The sequence below is a fragment of the Belonocnema kinseyi genome, chromosome 1, assembly GCF_010883055.1.
Source record: "Belonocnema kinseyi isolate 2016_QV_RU_SX_M_011 chromosome 1, B_treatae_v1, whole genome shotgun sequence".
Classification (NCBI taxonomy): domain Eukaryota; kingdom Metazoa; phylum Arthropoda; class Insecta; order Hymenoptera; family Cynipidae; genus Belonocnema; species Belonocnema kinseyi.
Window position 1 is genome coordinate 171,811,004 of NC_046657.1, and position 16,933 is coordinate 171,827,936.

General features: G+C 30.5%; 2 protein-coding genes across 2 annotated transcripts; both read left to right on the top strand.

Annotated features, from left to right (window-relative positions):
- Positions 1–1,629: 1,629 nt before the first annotated feature.
- On the top strand, positions 1,630–4,342 carry LOC117171084. The gene is made up of 6 exons (XM_033358137.1): positions 1,630–2,194; positions 2,346–2,717; positions 2,784–2,919; positions 3,854–3,913; positions 4,007–4,038; positions 4,237–4,342. Exons 1-5 carry the CDS (start codon positions 2,161–2,163, stop codon positions 4,035–4,037), a joined length of 633 nt encoding a protein of 210 aa, XP_033214028.1. The 5' UTR covers positions 1,630–2,160; the 3' UTR covers position 4,038; positions 4,237–4,342.
- Positions 4,248–6,844, top strand: LOC117171078. The gene is made up of 4 exons (XM_033358130.1): positions 4,248–4,366; positions 4,889–5,278; positions 5,348–5,471; positions 6,566–6,844. Exons 1-4 carry the CDS (start codon positions 4,330–4,332, stop codon positions 6,687–6,689), a joined length of 675 nt encoding a protein of 224 aa, XP_033214021.1. The 5' UTR covers positions 4,248–4,329; the 3' UTR covers positions 6,690–6,844.
- The last annotated feature ends 10,089 nt before the right edge of the window (positions 6,845–16,933 follow it).

Sequence of the window (16,933 nt, forward strand, 5' to 3'; positions counted from 1 at the left end):
CATTTGAATATGAAATCTTTTTGGAGGAAAATTCAACACTTTTTAAAAAAATTGTCTTTTTGGCTTAAAGATTCAGCTATTGTAATACAATTTATACATTTCTTTAACAAAAATTAAACTGTTTTGTTAAAAGGTCATACTTTTCGGTTAAAAATTCGACTATTTACCAAAAAATTAAATTATTGTTGACAATTCTTATTTTGTTGTTTAGAAGTTAACTGGAATCTTGTTTGAATGAAAATGTAACTATTATTTTCATTATTTTTTTTATCTTATCTGTTTTGGAAGAAATGTGATCCTTCTTGAATAAAAATGCAAACTCTTTTGTTGGAAATTCAACAATTATGTTGAAAAGTTATACTTTTTTTTTGCAATTGAAAATTCATCTGTTTTAAGAAAAATTTAATTTTTCGTAGATACAAATGCAATTTCTCGGTTGAAAATTAATCTATTTTGTTAGAAAGTCATACTCTTTGTTTGAAAATGTAACTATTTTGTTGGAAATTCACTTTTTGCTTAAAATATATCTTTTCGTGTTGAAAACTTCACTGAAATCTTTTCTAAATGAAAGTTCAACTTTAAAAACAAAAAATTTTCATTCATCAGTTTTAGCACTAATTTCCCGTTTAATGGATAAAAATGCATCCATCCATATTTGGTAGAAAATTCAACTATTTTGTTAAAAATTTATCTTTTTGGATTGCAGATTTAATCTTTTTCATATAAACTTATTTCTTGTTTAAAAATGCATATTTGGATCGTGAAAAGTCAACTCAATTCTTTTTTAAGAGAGAATTTAACTATTTTAAGAATTTATCTTTTGAATTAAAAACTCAGCTACTTAGGAAAGTTAAACTACATTTATAAAAATTATTCTTTTTTGCTTGATTATTCAACTATTTTGTTTGAAACAAATCGTTGAATCACTTTTTTAAGAAATTATGTTTGTAACGATTTATTTTATTAGATAAAAATTCATCTCTTTGGTTGAAAACTCAACTAATTTAATGAAAGTTAATATTTTTTATTTAAAAATGCAACTATTTTGGTAAAAGTAAAACTACATTGTTAAAAATTTGGTTGAAAATATTACTGTTGAGTGGATAATCCGGTTTTGGGTTTAAACTGAATTTTTAACTGAAAATATAACTTTTGCATTTTTTTTAAAGATTGATCTTTTTTGGTTGAAAGTTCTCCTTTTTAGGAAAAGAAATCATTGTCTTGGTTTAAAATTCCATTTTTGTTAGTTAAAAATGCATCAATTTCGTGGAAAATTAATTTTATGTTAAAAAGTCATACATTTTGTTTGGAAATTACACTTTTGTAGAGAAAATTCATCTTTTGGCTTGAAGGTTCAACAATTTAAACTTTTATTTCTCGATTAAGTGAAAAATCTTTATTTGTTGAAAATTCGTCTTTTTGGTTTTAAAATTCTTTCTTTTTGTTGTATAAATTTCATCTTTTTTTATTTAAATATAAACTATGACATTTTTGTGTTGGGAATTCATCTTTTTAGGTTAATTACCTATTATATTAAAAATTGAATTATTTGTTTAAAATTGAGTTATTTTACATACAGTAAGAGGGGGGGGGGTAAGAGATATTTCGTTGCGTTTTGTTAGTTTTTTCAAAACTAATCGTCTCATTAGAAAATTAAGTATCCGGGAAATTTGGGACCTCGAAAAACCGCTTTTCGAGATAAGCTCATCCAAAGCGGCATAGTACAATAAGAGCCCTTTTAATGTGGACGCCTACAAATAGACAATAATAAATTACAAAAAAAATTATAATAGCGAAAAATTATAAGCTTAAACACTTTTCTTTGGTGAATAGGAACCGTCCTTTACAAACACTGATGATTTATATTTAAACAGCATTTTTTGTTATTTACTGATTGTCTAAAGTGAGCAAACAGAAACATTTAAATCCATTTACGCAGTAAGGGCAAAAATCGGATGCAATGAATTTGATATAAAAATTAATGATGTTCAATGCAGGTGACCTCATTCTAATAATATTTTCTACTTGCTGTTCTAAATCCCCTAATAAGGAAGGAGATTAAATCTAATAAATGGTATTTAACGAAGCTATGCCGCACCATCATTCAGTTTGCAGTGCGAATTTCAAGATCATCAGAAGCGAAACACTATTTGTGCAACAATGAAGACTTTATTTGCAAATTTCATTTTTGTCTGTGCGTATAAAATTAGGACACACGGAAGGATTCATAATTATTTCTCTTTATCAATTTCGACATAATTAAACTATTAAATCACACTTGTTTATAATAAATAATGATTAAGTAACAATTTTAATTCTATTACACAAAAATGTGATTACTTCAGGTATTTCGTCTTCAATCTTCGTTAATGGGGAGACGCCGGTTTTTTTTCTCGACACAGACTTTGAAGAGTTAATCGAAATATGCAAGTGGAAGAAACTGGATATCAGGGACAATAAAATTTATGATCCATATTTTAATCGCTACTTAGAAATCCAAGAAATTTTAACAAAAAAATTAAATTCGGATAAATCGCTGAAATTAGACAAATTGATTCAGGATGAATGTATTAAGCAGCCAACTTTGAAACAAGAAATCGAAAATATGACGAATATTTTTCAAAGTTGTTTAGAGGATAGTGAACGTTTGGATGAAACAAGAAAAAAAAGGATGGTAGAGAAGGTTCTAGAGACAAAATGTGGAAGCATAAAGAAAGGTAAATGAAATTAACATGATAACTATAGTTAAAATATATTATTTCAAATGGCCAATTTCGTCGCAGCCTTGATTGTCCGAGCAGAAGAAAATTGTATCCAATCAGACAATCCTGATCATCGTGCAAACTGCATCCATCTGGTTTCGCATCCTGTACAATCGTTTTTACCAGTTCCGATGAATTATTCCGCTGAAGAATGCAGGTGAGGCTTTTAAAAGTGTTTTGTAGTATTAAACGTTTGATACTTAGGTATGCTACACCTTTATTATTCCAAAATAGTAATTATTATTTCCGTTGAAGAATTATTTTCATTTTAGAATGTTTTATTTCAAATTTGTGGTCTAAAAGTGTACTTTTGGATAATAAAAAAATTCAAATTCATTAAATTAATAAAATCCATCCAGAATTTTTTTGCAATATCTCTATTTTTAAATATTCGTTAACCACATGGGATCTGCGATTTATAATCTTCAATTTTTTATGTCAAAATCAGATTTTCCGATCTCAGAAGTATTTGCGAAACGAATTTTTTCAAACGAAATATATTAAGGGATTTAAAATTTGGGTGTATTTGAGCATTTGAAATTCTTCAACTCACAAAATGTTGCAATAAATGTTGCAATATTCCAATTTGGCGTTTAATTTTTAAACCTTCAAATTGTAATTGTACAATCTATAAAAATTTTAAGATCATTAAATCGCAATATTAATTGTATGTCAATGTTCAGTTGTGCAATTTAATAATTAATTTTCAATTTGTAATAACAGCAGATTTCAATTTTCAGTTGTTTCAATTTAAAACTTTTTGATTTATGAAAGTTGTAGATTTTTTATTCAAAATTGATTTATTTTTTAATTTGAACATTAATTTTTAAACGACTCAAGTTTAAAAATGTCCTGATATAAATTTTAAAAGAATGATAAATTATGAAAGTTTTTTAAAAGAATACATTTGTAAATGCTTCTAAAAAATCGTGTTATTATAACCATTTGGAAATTTAAATTATTTTGTACAATTAATTTAGGCAGAATTAAAACAGTTTGGCTTTTAAAATTTGAAGTTTGAATTTATTTTTTTCAAACTTTTCAATTTGATAATGGCTAAGGTACCCATTTTTAAAAATATCTTTTTTCAGAGAATTTCGCGACAAACTACTTTGGAAAAACTCTATGGCGACCTGCAAAGAGGAAACGAGGTAAGCTTTAGAATCACTCATTGAAGATGAGTTTAAATTAATTCGTTGTGACGATGATTAGAGAAATAAATTTAATTAGTATAATTGTTTTAGCTCACCCTTATATCGAAGATCTCGTAAATAATGTAAGGACTTGTATAATATAGAGCAGAGGGTTGTATAATAACAAGAATGTCAATTGAATAATAGAAGTAAATAAGATAAGAGAAGCTTTGTACTCGCTCAATTTGTAGATCCGGACCTTACCAGTGGTGATTTGTTAGATTTAAGTTCGACCTCATTGGCCGACATTTTGCAATTATCCATTCAAGCCGTATTTGCAGGATTTATATTTAACGGAGGTGAGCAGGTTCTAGCTCTCAGTTTGCATTCACCCTCGAAGTTGCTCTCGCCCTCATTGTAACTGAAGCTACAAGATGATTAAGAATATTTTTGTAGCCGCTCTGGCTTTCTGTAAGTTGCAAAAAATTAAATATGACTCTCAATTACTGAATAAAATTGCATTTAGATTCAGTGCTGTTTTTCCAAATAAAAATTGTACCGTGGCAAGTTCAATATCACTTTGCTCTTTTTGATTTATTAAGTGATGTGTGCAAAGCCCTGTTCTTAAATCTTCAATATTGCTCAAAGACTTTTTAGATTTATTTTATAATCATTTATTGACATCAAAAACACTCGAGCTTTTTTCTTGTAAATTAAGAAACTGCTGGATGTAGCAGGTCATTATTGCGGATTATTAGGAATTATTCTCAGATAGGAGAATGGAACGTGGCAGGGATGAAAACCCTATTTTAACAATCCCAATATTTTTTAAGCAAATTTTCTCAAGATTAATTATTTTTCACACATCCGAATAATAACCTTGAACTATCTAGAAGCTTTGCACTTCACACGAATTCTTGAATACTTTAGATGTCCGTAAATTGTCGACATCCAGAGTTTTTTATCAATATTTATTAATTATTTACTATTCAGGCTTTGCTGTGAGTATTTCGGCGGAGGTGTGGAAGCCAAGTACTGGAAAGGGTCCAGAAGTTTTTCTGGACTTGAACATGGAAGATTTGAAGAAACAGTGCGACCTTAAGAAAAAGAGTATACGTGATACCAGAATTTACGCACCATACCTTAAACGTTACAAGGAAATTCAGGAAGACATTGTCAAGAAGGTGAAGGCTGACCCCAAAACCAATATTGATAACTTGATCAAGGAACAGTGTCTTGCACACCCAGAGCTGAAGAAGCAAATTGCTAATGTCACTGACTCCTTCCAACTTTGTTTGGAAGAAAAGGATCGTTTGGACAAAGCCAAAAAGGACAAACTTATCCAGAAAGTTCTGGAGATCAAGTGCGCAGATTTGAAGAAAGGTGAGTTTATTTTTGATCATATTAATGAATTTTCTAAAATAGAAATATAAACATTTTTTTAATTTAAAGGTGTGATCATCCGTGCTGAGGAGAAATGTATCAAGAAGGAGCCACCAATGTGCATTGAGATGATGGCTAGTGTTCAGGATATCCTGATCCCTGTTCCTGTGAAATACACTCCACAAGTCTGCGGGTTAGTAATTTTTTTATGTTTCCTCTTTTATTTCTATTCCTTTTTCCCCTAGTTTTATTCTTACTTTTTGACACTGCTCTTTCTTTTTTTCCACCTAATTTTCTAATTTCCTTAATTTCTTTTCCTTTAAACTTGTTCATTTTTCATAATTTCTTAATATAATACCCTTTTTCTGATTGTATTAAATTTCATGCAATCCCATTTTTAAGTATATTTTGTACTCTTATTTTTAATTAAATTATTTTTTTCATATTCTTCCTCTTGTTATACTACTTCACTATTTTTGTTAAATTTACTCTTTTATATTCCTTCTCTACTTGATACTTCTTCTCTTATTTTGTTTTTTATTTTTCTTCTTTATATGTTTTTCTTGTGATAATTTATTTAATGAATAATATTTTTCTCTTATACTTTTTTATACTTGAGTTCTATAGTCGCTTTCTCTAGTTTATAAGGTAAGGCATTTTTAGGATAATATTAGATTAAAGTAAACTAAAGAAACACCTCATACTTTTTGAACAATGTGTATCAAATTGTGTATCAAATTAAAATTCATTTGAGTACTTCTTAAGTCATTTGGTACGGTAGGAAACTGCAAAGTAGTGGCAATGCCCCTGTTTAATAGCGGTATCTACGCTTTTTTGTATCTCCAGTAGCATTACGTGAAGTGAACAAAATTAAATAATTAAGAGATTAAATTATTAACAATTTATTTTAAAATTGAAAGTTTTCCTCAGAATATTAAATGCTTGAATGCAAAGCAATTAAAATTTTTAACTTTAGGAAAGTTTTCGAATCATAGATATAGAAAATATTTAAAAAACTAAATCCGTGGAAATATTAGCATTTGAGACAACCATTTTAAATTAAATTATTCAAAATTAAATAAATTCAGAATTAACTCATTTAAAATTTCAAGAATTAAATTTATTAAATTTAAATCGAAATTGATTTAATAATTTGAAATTTGTAGAAATTTATTTTTAAATTCTTTCGTAATTTTTGGGAATGCACCAATAATGCTTTTTGTCAAGATATTTTGTGACTATGACTAATCATTCTTTAATTAAATTACCTTTCTTTTTTCATTTCAGAGAGATTCGCAAACTCCTTCAATGCAAAAACGCCATGAAGGAGTGTAAAGAAGAAACCAGAAAGGCTTTGGAATCATTTGTAGCAGATGAGATGGCGCTGGTTCGGTGTCCAATTGAAGCTTAAACTAATAAATCGTCCTGTACTAAACAAAACCGGAAATGTCCAAAAACGAGTGCTTTTCAGACTTTAAGTGTCTAACTATAAGAGCTTTCAAATTTGAGGCACTGAAACTACAGTATTTATGATTAATAGCTTCAAAGTTTAAAAGCGTATTTCAACTACGATCAAGTAATACATTTTTAATCTTTGTAATATAAGCTTTTATATAATGTCTACAAGAGCAGTAATTATTGCAATTAATTTCTATCAATTGTGTTGTTACTGAAAAATAAAGTTCATTATGATATATTAATATCTTCTTATTTAATAAAATCTTCTTTACAAATAATGTTTTTCACCTAATTTAAGAAGTCCTAGTTAAAAATTATATTTCTGGTAATAACCCATAAACCTGTAAGTATTGTCTTCAATTCAGCTCATTCTACATTCGTTTGAATTTAAGCCACTCCAATTCAATTAAAATTGTATAAAAAAATTAAATTATCAATTGGTCTGAAATCAGTTGAATTAAAGTGACTATAAAACGAATTCAGTTTAATTTTTGTTTTATCTACTTATGCATTTATTTTAATCCTACTAAAAAGAATTTTCTCGCTTTTTTTACAGCAATCGGAACCACAAATGAAATAAGTGATTTGGGTAAAATAATCGAAAATTTTCAGTTTCTGAATTAAATTTCTTTAAGAAGAAATTTAAATTATGAATATTAGCGAAGTTCTAACTACTATTGCATGACTCTTGCCACCAAATGTTCCTATCCTTCCCCTCCTCCTCCTCCAACCTCTACTCCGTTACTTGCATCGGGTTGTAACCTTTCGTCCATCTCCTACATCCTCTGGGCCCACCACTCTTCTCAATACGATACGTCATTAGCTCCCCTATCCTGCCTTTTATTATACCATGATAATACCCTTTGTCACCCTACTTCTCTAATTCAATTATATTTTTACCCTCCACACCATCTCCTACCTGCCTCCTTCTCAACGTCTTTTCTCTCTAAGTTTCCTCTAAGTTTCTCTCAGCTACTCAGCTCAATCCTTAGCCCTATAGTCAATACTATTTAGATTATTATGATTTATTTCTTTTCCTTTCAGCTCCTTGCCATACCTCTAGCTCCTCCCACTTTTATAATCCATTGTTCGCGAACCATTATGGGCATCTCCTCTCTCCCTCTTTTGATTTCAACCCCTACTCCTAATCCCCATCAAACTAACATATCTTTGCACCTATCTCAATCTTACTCGATTTCCCTCCTACCTCTCTTCATTACTCCAATCACCCTTTTCCGTCACCTTCGATATCCGTCGTCTCCTCCCTTTAATAACCCGTAGCTTGATACCCCTCATACCCTCTGGCGTATATGAACAACTCTTGCTCATACCCCCTCTCTATAACTCTTCTATCCAGCTCTACTCTTACTCTCCTTATTCCTAGAGGAAAAATCTGCATGTCTTCGTTTACACCATTTTTAAAGTGATAACTTCTTATGACACGGTGTGAACTATCAAAACTGGATTTACGGTAAAGGTAACGTGTCCAGGGTAACGCTTCCTCTCCCCGGTTTCTGCTTCGCTTCTCCCACTGACTGAGTTTTTCAATCCCTCTCCCTATATCTCTCTATCTCTTCTTCGCTTCTTACACTTCTCTCCCTCTCGCCACACTTTCTTCCCTTTTCTCCCGTTCTCTTTCTCCCCATCCTTCGCTCACATAGTCACACTTAGACGCAGTATTAGCAGTTACACGTGGCTGTTTTCAATACAATTACTTACACATTTCAATGCAATTAATTATTCATTTGAATGCAATTTCTTATTCATTTCAAACCTACTCTCAAATCACCTTATTAGATCCGAGTATCAATATTTGGAGGTCGAATTTTAAATTTTCATTTTGTGTTGATTGTTATGTTATTAAATAATGCAAAAAAACAGATTTTCCAATGTATTATTTTTATTTTCGCGTAAACCAGTAAAGTACAACATAAATCAATAGAAATTGATGCATAAACTCATATTATAAGAATAAATTATCGAAGCAAAAATTTCGCTGTTGTAAACAAATCTTATAAACAAATATTCAGTTGTACAGAAAAGTCTTCGTGAAAAAAATCATATTTCCCTGTAAAAAGACACAAATATACTGAAATTCTTGACATTATTTATCGAAAACAATTTTAGCTGACTTTAAATAAAATTTCTCAGCTAGATAATATCACCGTAATTTGCAGCCGCTGGTTTTCATGGAAACATTTCGAAATTTAAAAGAATGCCATCTTTAAAACTTAAAAATCTTAAAACTATAATAGAATATAATAAAATAGAATAGAATAAAACTATAATATCGTTTGAGGTATACGATCTCTAAAACTATTTCAAATAATTATTCGACTTTTTGCTATTGATAAACGTACTCTCGCCTCACTTTCTCACTTTGGAGATAACCAAATAATGTTTGAAATCTAAGCTTGAGCTTTAAAATTGTTTGGGTTTAAAAGTATTTAATAATGAATCTTTGGAAGACAGGATAACCAAGAATTGATCAGAAATAATATGTTAAAAATAACTAAATGTGTTTCAAGTTAAAGTGTAATAAACAGATTTCTTTGAAAATTTAAATGACAGTTGAAGTACTTGACATCCTCGCCATATCTGAAACTGATGTAACGTTTTCTGAGTGATATGACCTTATCATATATGCATGCAGACACATAAGACACATAATTCTTGAAGCACTTTGGTATGAAAGTCCCCTTCGGTTATTTGAATCTAAATCAGTTTTCTTATTCTCTTAGTTTTTGTACATTGCTTTTCAGTAATCTTTATAAACTCGACTATGAACTTCATCCAGTTGTAATATATGCACATTCTCGTAGAAAGAACCAAATTTATATAATCTAACAAGTTCAAGATTTGACAAAATATTGTTTATATTTAAGAAATAAAAACACACAAAATGAAAAAATTAGGAATTCTCATAACCTTATGCTGTGAGTATAATTGTTTTATTTGAACAGCTCTTCAGCAACACTCAGTGAAAAAGTTGTCTAGAAACAAAAGTGTCATCATCTTGCATATTTTGTTGGAAAACACCTAAATATCTTTCTTACATAAAATTAATTATTTTGCTGCAATATTAGTAGAAGTTTATCACAAAATCTTTCTTGCAAAAAGATTCTTCTTGAAGCAAATGCGATTTCTCTGAACCTTGAATTTTAGAGAAAATTCCATGTGTATCAAAAAGCATCCTTCTGACACAAGAAGAAATTTCGCTGAGTGTAGAAAATTAAAATTGTGCGTATTGCTAATTTTTCTTTGAAGAAAAATTAATTGCGTTGTTTTCAGGTCTTTGCATTTTATCAGATTGTACACCAGTTGTAAATAATGATGAATTTTGGCGAGACACCACCATGGATGATTTCAACGATATTTGTGCTTCCAAACTTGAACATAAGAGTTACAGCACGCCGGAAATTGCGAGTTTGAATCTTGCCTCTGCTTCTATTTTTAACAAAATCTTTAATAATATTAAAGATTCGAATTGGTTAGACTTGTTAGATGCACAAGTTAATGAGCATTGTTACAGTTCCATTAATTGCGAAAAGGAATACTCTCTGATGCTAGAAATAGCAAGAATTTGCATGAACAAATCAGATGTCTTTTCTGAAAATGAGAAACAAATCGTCATACGCAAAATGGAAAGAATTGTTTGCTCAGTTTAAATAAAAAGCGGTAAGAGTCCTAATGTTATAACCAATAATTAATATATGAAATTAATAATTAATAACCCAAAAATCTTTTATTTACAGCTCTAATTTTGTCTCTTTCTCCCGAATGCAATACAAATCCAGGCCTTGTATTAGCAATGCTGAAATGCCGCTCTAAATATCATATTCCTAGGGCGAATCTTTATCAGACATTCTTTGCGACTAAAGATATTTGCAAGTAAGTTGGCAGTATTTGCTTTTAGGGGCTGTGCTTAAATTAAACGTATCAAAACAGTCCCCCCCCCACCCTCTTCTGTATGCAATTTTTATTTTCTACAGATTTTTTGCTATTTATTGCATTTTAATTTTCCGAAACTTTTAACATAGAATCTTTTATAAACGAAATGAAAAAGTATTTCAAATACTTATTTTAAATTTTCAAATTTGATTTATGGTTTATGCTTATATTAAAAAATATGAAATTGATACAAAAAAAGAGAATTTTAAACTCAAAAAGAGAAATTTTCAACAAATAATGATTTTTTACTCACACATAAAATAAAAGTCTAAATTCTTGAACCTTCAAGCCAAAAGAGGAATTTTCTCTACAAAAATTATATTTTTGAACAAACAATATGACTTTTCAGCAAATAATTAATTTACCACGAAACTGATGCACTTTTCCGTAACAAAAATGAAATTTTAATCCACGAAAATGATTCTTTTCCTGAAAAGGCAGAACTTTCAGCTTGAAAAGATCAATCTTAAAAAATAGAAAAGTTACATTATAAATCCAAAACTTGACTTTGAACCGAAAAAGGCTTCTCTACTGAACAGTTACATTTTAAACCAGTCATAAGCCTTCATTCCAGGAAAAAACTTTAACAATGTATTTTAACTTTTACTCAAGCAGTTGATTTTTCAATTTAAAAAGATTAATTTTTAACAAAATATTTCAACTTTCAACCGAAGAGTTGAATTTTCAGCTACACATATCAATCTTTAATAACAAAAAATTATTCCTTAACATAATGATTCAATCAAATCTTTCAACAAAAATAGCTGAACACAAAGAAAAATAATTTTTTTCTCACGAAAAAGTTGCATTCTAATGAAGAAAGGAATAAAATTTCTACTAGAGCAGATGAATTTTTGAGTCAAAAAGATAAACTTAAAAAAAAATAGTTGAATTTTCTATTAAAAAAGATTCAATTTGACGTTTCACGACAGAAATATGAATTCTTAAACAAGAAATAAGTTTCTAAATAACAATTGAATTTTCTATCCAAAATGACGTATTTTTTGACGGAAAAGGATTAATTTTTAACAAAATAGTTAAATTCTCTACTAAATGGTCACATTTTTATTCAAGAAAGAAGACATTTTTACTGAAACAGATGAATTTTTAACTAAACTCTATGAATTTTTAACAAAATTGTTAAATTTCCAACCAAGCAGTTGCATTTTTATCCCATAAAGGTGTACTTTCTGCTACAGAAGGTGAATTTAAATAATCAAATACACAAACTTAAAAAAGAGAGTTGAATTTTCAATCAAACAATTTTATTTTTATTATAAAAGGATGAATTTCTTTCAGAACAGTTGAAATTTAAAAAAGCCCATAGAAAATAATGCAATTTTTATCTAAAGAAGACTCTAGTTCGCTTTCCAAAACCGAAATAAAACAAAAACTCAATTTTCTAGGAAATTGTTGAATTTCCAACAAAACAGTTGCATTTCGTTGAATTCTTATCCAAGAAAGATGCAATATTTCTGCTAAAAAAGATGAACTCTTAAAACGAAAAGACAAAGTTTCAGAAAATATAGTCTTTACCCGACAGCTGAGCGAAAACGCTCATTTTTGCTGCATTAGGGAGGAGCGAAACCAAGCAATTCCACGCGTGTAAAGGGGGCCGGGGAATTTGAAAAGAGCATTGTTTTTAGAGTATATTATCTCAATGAAATAAAAAATTTTTTGGTGAAAAGTGTCGAGAATTTTTAAATTAAAGTGCATTCTGTTTCATTTGGGCATAAGATCTAAGTTGCTAAATTTTCTAGTTTATACTAATCCCGTAATCAGTTATTTCAAAGTTACCATTTCCGCTTTGTATACATGTGGACAATTTACTATTATCCAAAAAAGATTTATGTGGACTTCCCGCGGGAAAAAGTTTCAATGGGTAAACCATGGGTCAACAATGGTATAAGCTTGGGGTGAGCGTAGGGTGAGTGGGTTAAGCAAGTGGTATGCGTGGGTTAAGCCATGCTTCGCCCACGGTCGAACGTGAAAGGATTTGTGGATGAATAGTCTATTTTATTGGACTTTACGAAATTTTCGAAAAGAAACATTATCCAATCAATTTTTCAGCATAATTTTCGGAAAAAATTACTTTTAATAGACTTTGCAAAATTGTTGACCAGGAAAATTATTAACGTAACTTTGTTCGATTTTTCAAGATACTTCCCGCGTGAAAAAAGTTTGCATGGCTACTCTAAATGGTGAGTTCACTACCCAAGTGCATCGGATTGTTCACTATGTTGATCAAGACGTCATCTGCAAGAACATTCAGAACACTCGAACTGTGCTAACAGACAAAATAACTATTAATAGCGGGACGACTCGTCGTTCTCTACGAGAACTTTTAAAAAATTTAAATTTTGTCCATAACCAAAACAGTTACAAGTGTTGATTTGACGACCCGAGTGGGCAGGGTTGTGCACCAGGTAACTTAAGACGTAATCTACAAGACAGTTTTTAAAATTTTAATTTTTCCAACACCCAAAATAACTACCAATAGTGAGGCAATGACCCGGGTGCGCCAGATCTTGCACCGGGTCATTTAAAACGTCATATACACGAACTTTTTTGATATTTAAATTTTATCTATAAGCAAAAAAATTACAAACAGTGAGTCGAGGAACTGGGTATGCAGGGTCATGCACCAGGTACTGTAACACCTATTCTACAAAAACTTTTTTAATATTCAAACTTTTGCAAGATCGCCTTAACATTGAGAGTTATTTTAGGTGTTGGCAAAATATGAATTTTGAAAAAGTTCTCATAGAATACGTGGTATACGATCCTGCGCATCCGGGTCTTCGTTTCACCATTTGTAATTGTTTTGGTTATGGAAAAAATTTAAATTTCAAAAAGGTTTTTGTAGAAGACGTTTCAAATGACCTGGTGCACAATCCAGCGCACTCGTGTCTTCGTCTCACCATTGGTAGTTATTTTGACTGCATGATCCTATGCACCCAGGTAGTGAACTTATCATTCATAGACGTTTCGGCTATTGGCAAACCTAAGATTTTAAATTTTAGCGCAGGCTAATTTCCTCTAACACTTAGATGTTTTTTTTTTGAGTATTTATTAATTTGTGTATAGCATGTCCTAAGCATGGGAGACGAGCAAGAGCAAGGCTTGCGCCATGATACCATTCAGCCGGGACCCATGCTTCAGCCAGATATTTCCAAGTGTATTGCCATGTTTTATCAATGAAAAATTTTTTCACGCGGGTAGTATCTTGAAAAATCGAACAAAGTTACGTTAACAATGTTCCTGGTCAACAATTTTGCAAAGTCCGATAAAAGTAATTTTTTCCGAAAATTCTGCTGAAAAATTGATTGGATGATATTGCTTTTCGAAAATATCGTATAATGCAGTAAAAGAAACTATACATCCACAAAACCTTTCTAAAAAGTAGGAAAAATGTAGTAGATTGTGTCCATCTTTGAAAATGTTGACAAAGTTCAATTCAACCCATGTGTGAACATGGACACAGTCTAGAGTTACGCTTATTCCACGTTCAACCCATGCTCATCCCACGCTCACCCCACGCTTATGCCATTGTTACCCATGGTTCACCCATTGAAACTTTTTTACGCTGGTTATTAACTACAAAACATGAAGCTTAAACAAAACAGTTGAATTTTCAACCGAAAAGGATGTCATGTTAAGAAAATTATTGAATTTCCAAACAAATACTAAATTTTTTAACTTAAAAGATAATCTTCAGAAGAAAGTTTTTGCGAATTTTCAAAAATTGCGTACATGAGTGAAGGACCCCCACCCCGCTAACATAACAAAGCGTAGCAAAATGGCTTGATTCCTTCCCCTTGAGCTGTTACGCAATTTAAGTTGTTCACCCCTAATCGTTACAAAAGCAACCCCCTTATTTGTATCCGAATACAAACGTGCAGACTGATGCCAAAAATTGTATCCATTAACTGTTGGGATGTTTGTGTTGTTTCTTTATTCTCCAATATCATATTAATCGCTTTTGTAAAATTAATCCTTATATACAAAAGCAGCATCCTGTAATGAACTGATAAAATAGTAATATGATACTTTTAAGCCTAATTACTTCTCACCCCTAATTGTCACAAAATAATCCCTGTAATGTATATTATTTTCCAGTCATTGTGTGCATATTAAAAAACATAAGTTACGTTTTTCGATGCATATTTTAATACTTTTAAACAACTTCCAGCAAAGCAATCCTACCCTAGGAAACTACCCCTAACGGAAAATATTACTATCTTTGATGTGAAGACTTTTAAAAATTTTTTCGACTCTGCTACTAGAGAAACTCCTCAAATTTCGAGCTTATCCAGGTAGATCGGTCACATTATTTTTTTATCGACTCAATGCAACTTGATCCCTTACAACAATGAGTCGATAAAAAATCAAGTGCCGGATCTACCTTGATGAGGTCGAACTTAAATAGGTTTCACTAAGGCAGGTGTCTAAAAATGTGACTGATCTGCCTAGATAAGTTCGAAATTTGAGGAGTTTATCTAGTATCAGAATTTCGTGATAAGGGTATTTTTTGGGGGATTCTAGAATGTTGTACACTGGAGCATTGGATCTGTCAAAAAATCAGGTGACCGTTTTATCTGGATAAATTCGAAATTTGAGGTGTTTCGGCAGTGGAAGAGTCGAAACCGAACTACCTTAATAAAATCGAATTTTCACAAGTTCGAATCTTGAATATTTATTAGCAGAAACGCCACGATTCTTCATTTTGAGGAGATAATTGATCGGCGACTTGGTATTATATGACAATTATGTACATTACAGGGGTTATTTTTCTAGCGATTAAGGTTGAGAAATAATTAAGCACAAAAATCCCAACAGTTAATCTGTACAATTTTCGGCATCAGTCTGCAGGTTTGTATTCTGGTACAAGTAGGGGAGTTACTTTTGTAACTTTTTAGGGGTGAACAATAATCTTGCTCCTCGGTTATGCTTTAAAAATAGCGTATTAATATTTTATAAATATTGTCCATCTTGATAGTTTCTTTTTTCTTTAATACATGTTTGCAGCACAGGGGCTAGCTTTTTAAAATAAGGGTTGATTTTAGTAAATTTTTGCACATCACATTGGAGAGCAAAAGAATTGCAAAAAAATATAGCCATAATTTTTTAAATGGTTTTTTTCATTACAGGGGGTAATTGTTTAAAAAAACGTTCAATTATTCAAAAGCGGTTTATAACACATTGTAAAGAAAAAAATAGCAAATAATTCTAACCTAGTAATTTTTTCAAATTTTATTGATTTTAATCATTTTTGCAGAGGGTTGATAGAGCAAAAAAAATTTTTTTGGTGAAAAATAACAAAAAAATATGCATTATATGACATTTTCCTTTTCGTTAGCAGGGCCAAGGGCCTCTTAGCGTATAATATTGGAAAATCTTTAACTAACGTCAATCTCTGAAATTTAGTCGACGTCAACAATTTTTCTGTTAATAACGAGCACCGGATCGACAAATAGAAAAAATGGACATTTTTTTGTAATATTTATTTATTAAAAAATCTTGAGCCTTATTTAAAAATCAGGTTTCACAACTCTTCGAAATCTTATAAGCTTTTTTTCAACGTTTTTTTTTTGTCCAAGGCGGTCACTACTTGTGGGATGCACGTTATTTTGAATAAAAAAATTCAATTATTCCAACTGTGCAATAGCGCACGATAGAACCCGGTCGACATGATACCTGGTTTATAAATTTTCAAATCACATTGATTTATTCGTGTTGTGGGGACTCAGACCAAGATTTTACAAACAAAAATGTAGATTTTCTTTCATTCTGCGATCATACTAATTTTGAGAGAAAATAAAATTTTTAATAATTAATTAATTTTTGTATCAATATCCGCGATGGCGTAAGGTCCAGTGTCGCCGGCTCTTAGACTATCTTGTGTAGTATGACAGTCAATACCCAATCGATCCCGCTGCGTACACCCCACCCCCTCCTCCATTTACCGCGTCACTTTTTTCTATCCAGTCTCTCCTCACTCCCCTCCCACCACTCTTGAAAGGTTCAAAAAAATTCACAAAGATTTCGAAATAATTAAAGAAATATATAAATATTTCAGATATTTTAAACGATTGACAAATTGTTCACAAGATTGTAAGAGATTAAAAATATTGTACTGATTTCAAACGAATTCAAAAAATTTCGGGATAATTGTGCAAAAATTTAAAAGAACTTATAAAGTTTTCAAGATATTTTAAAAGATTCTACAAATCTTTCAAAGATTTG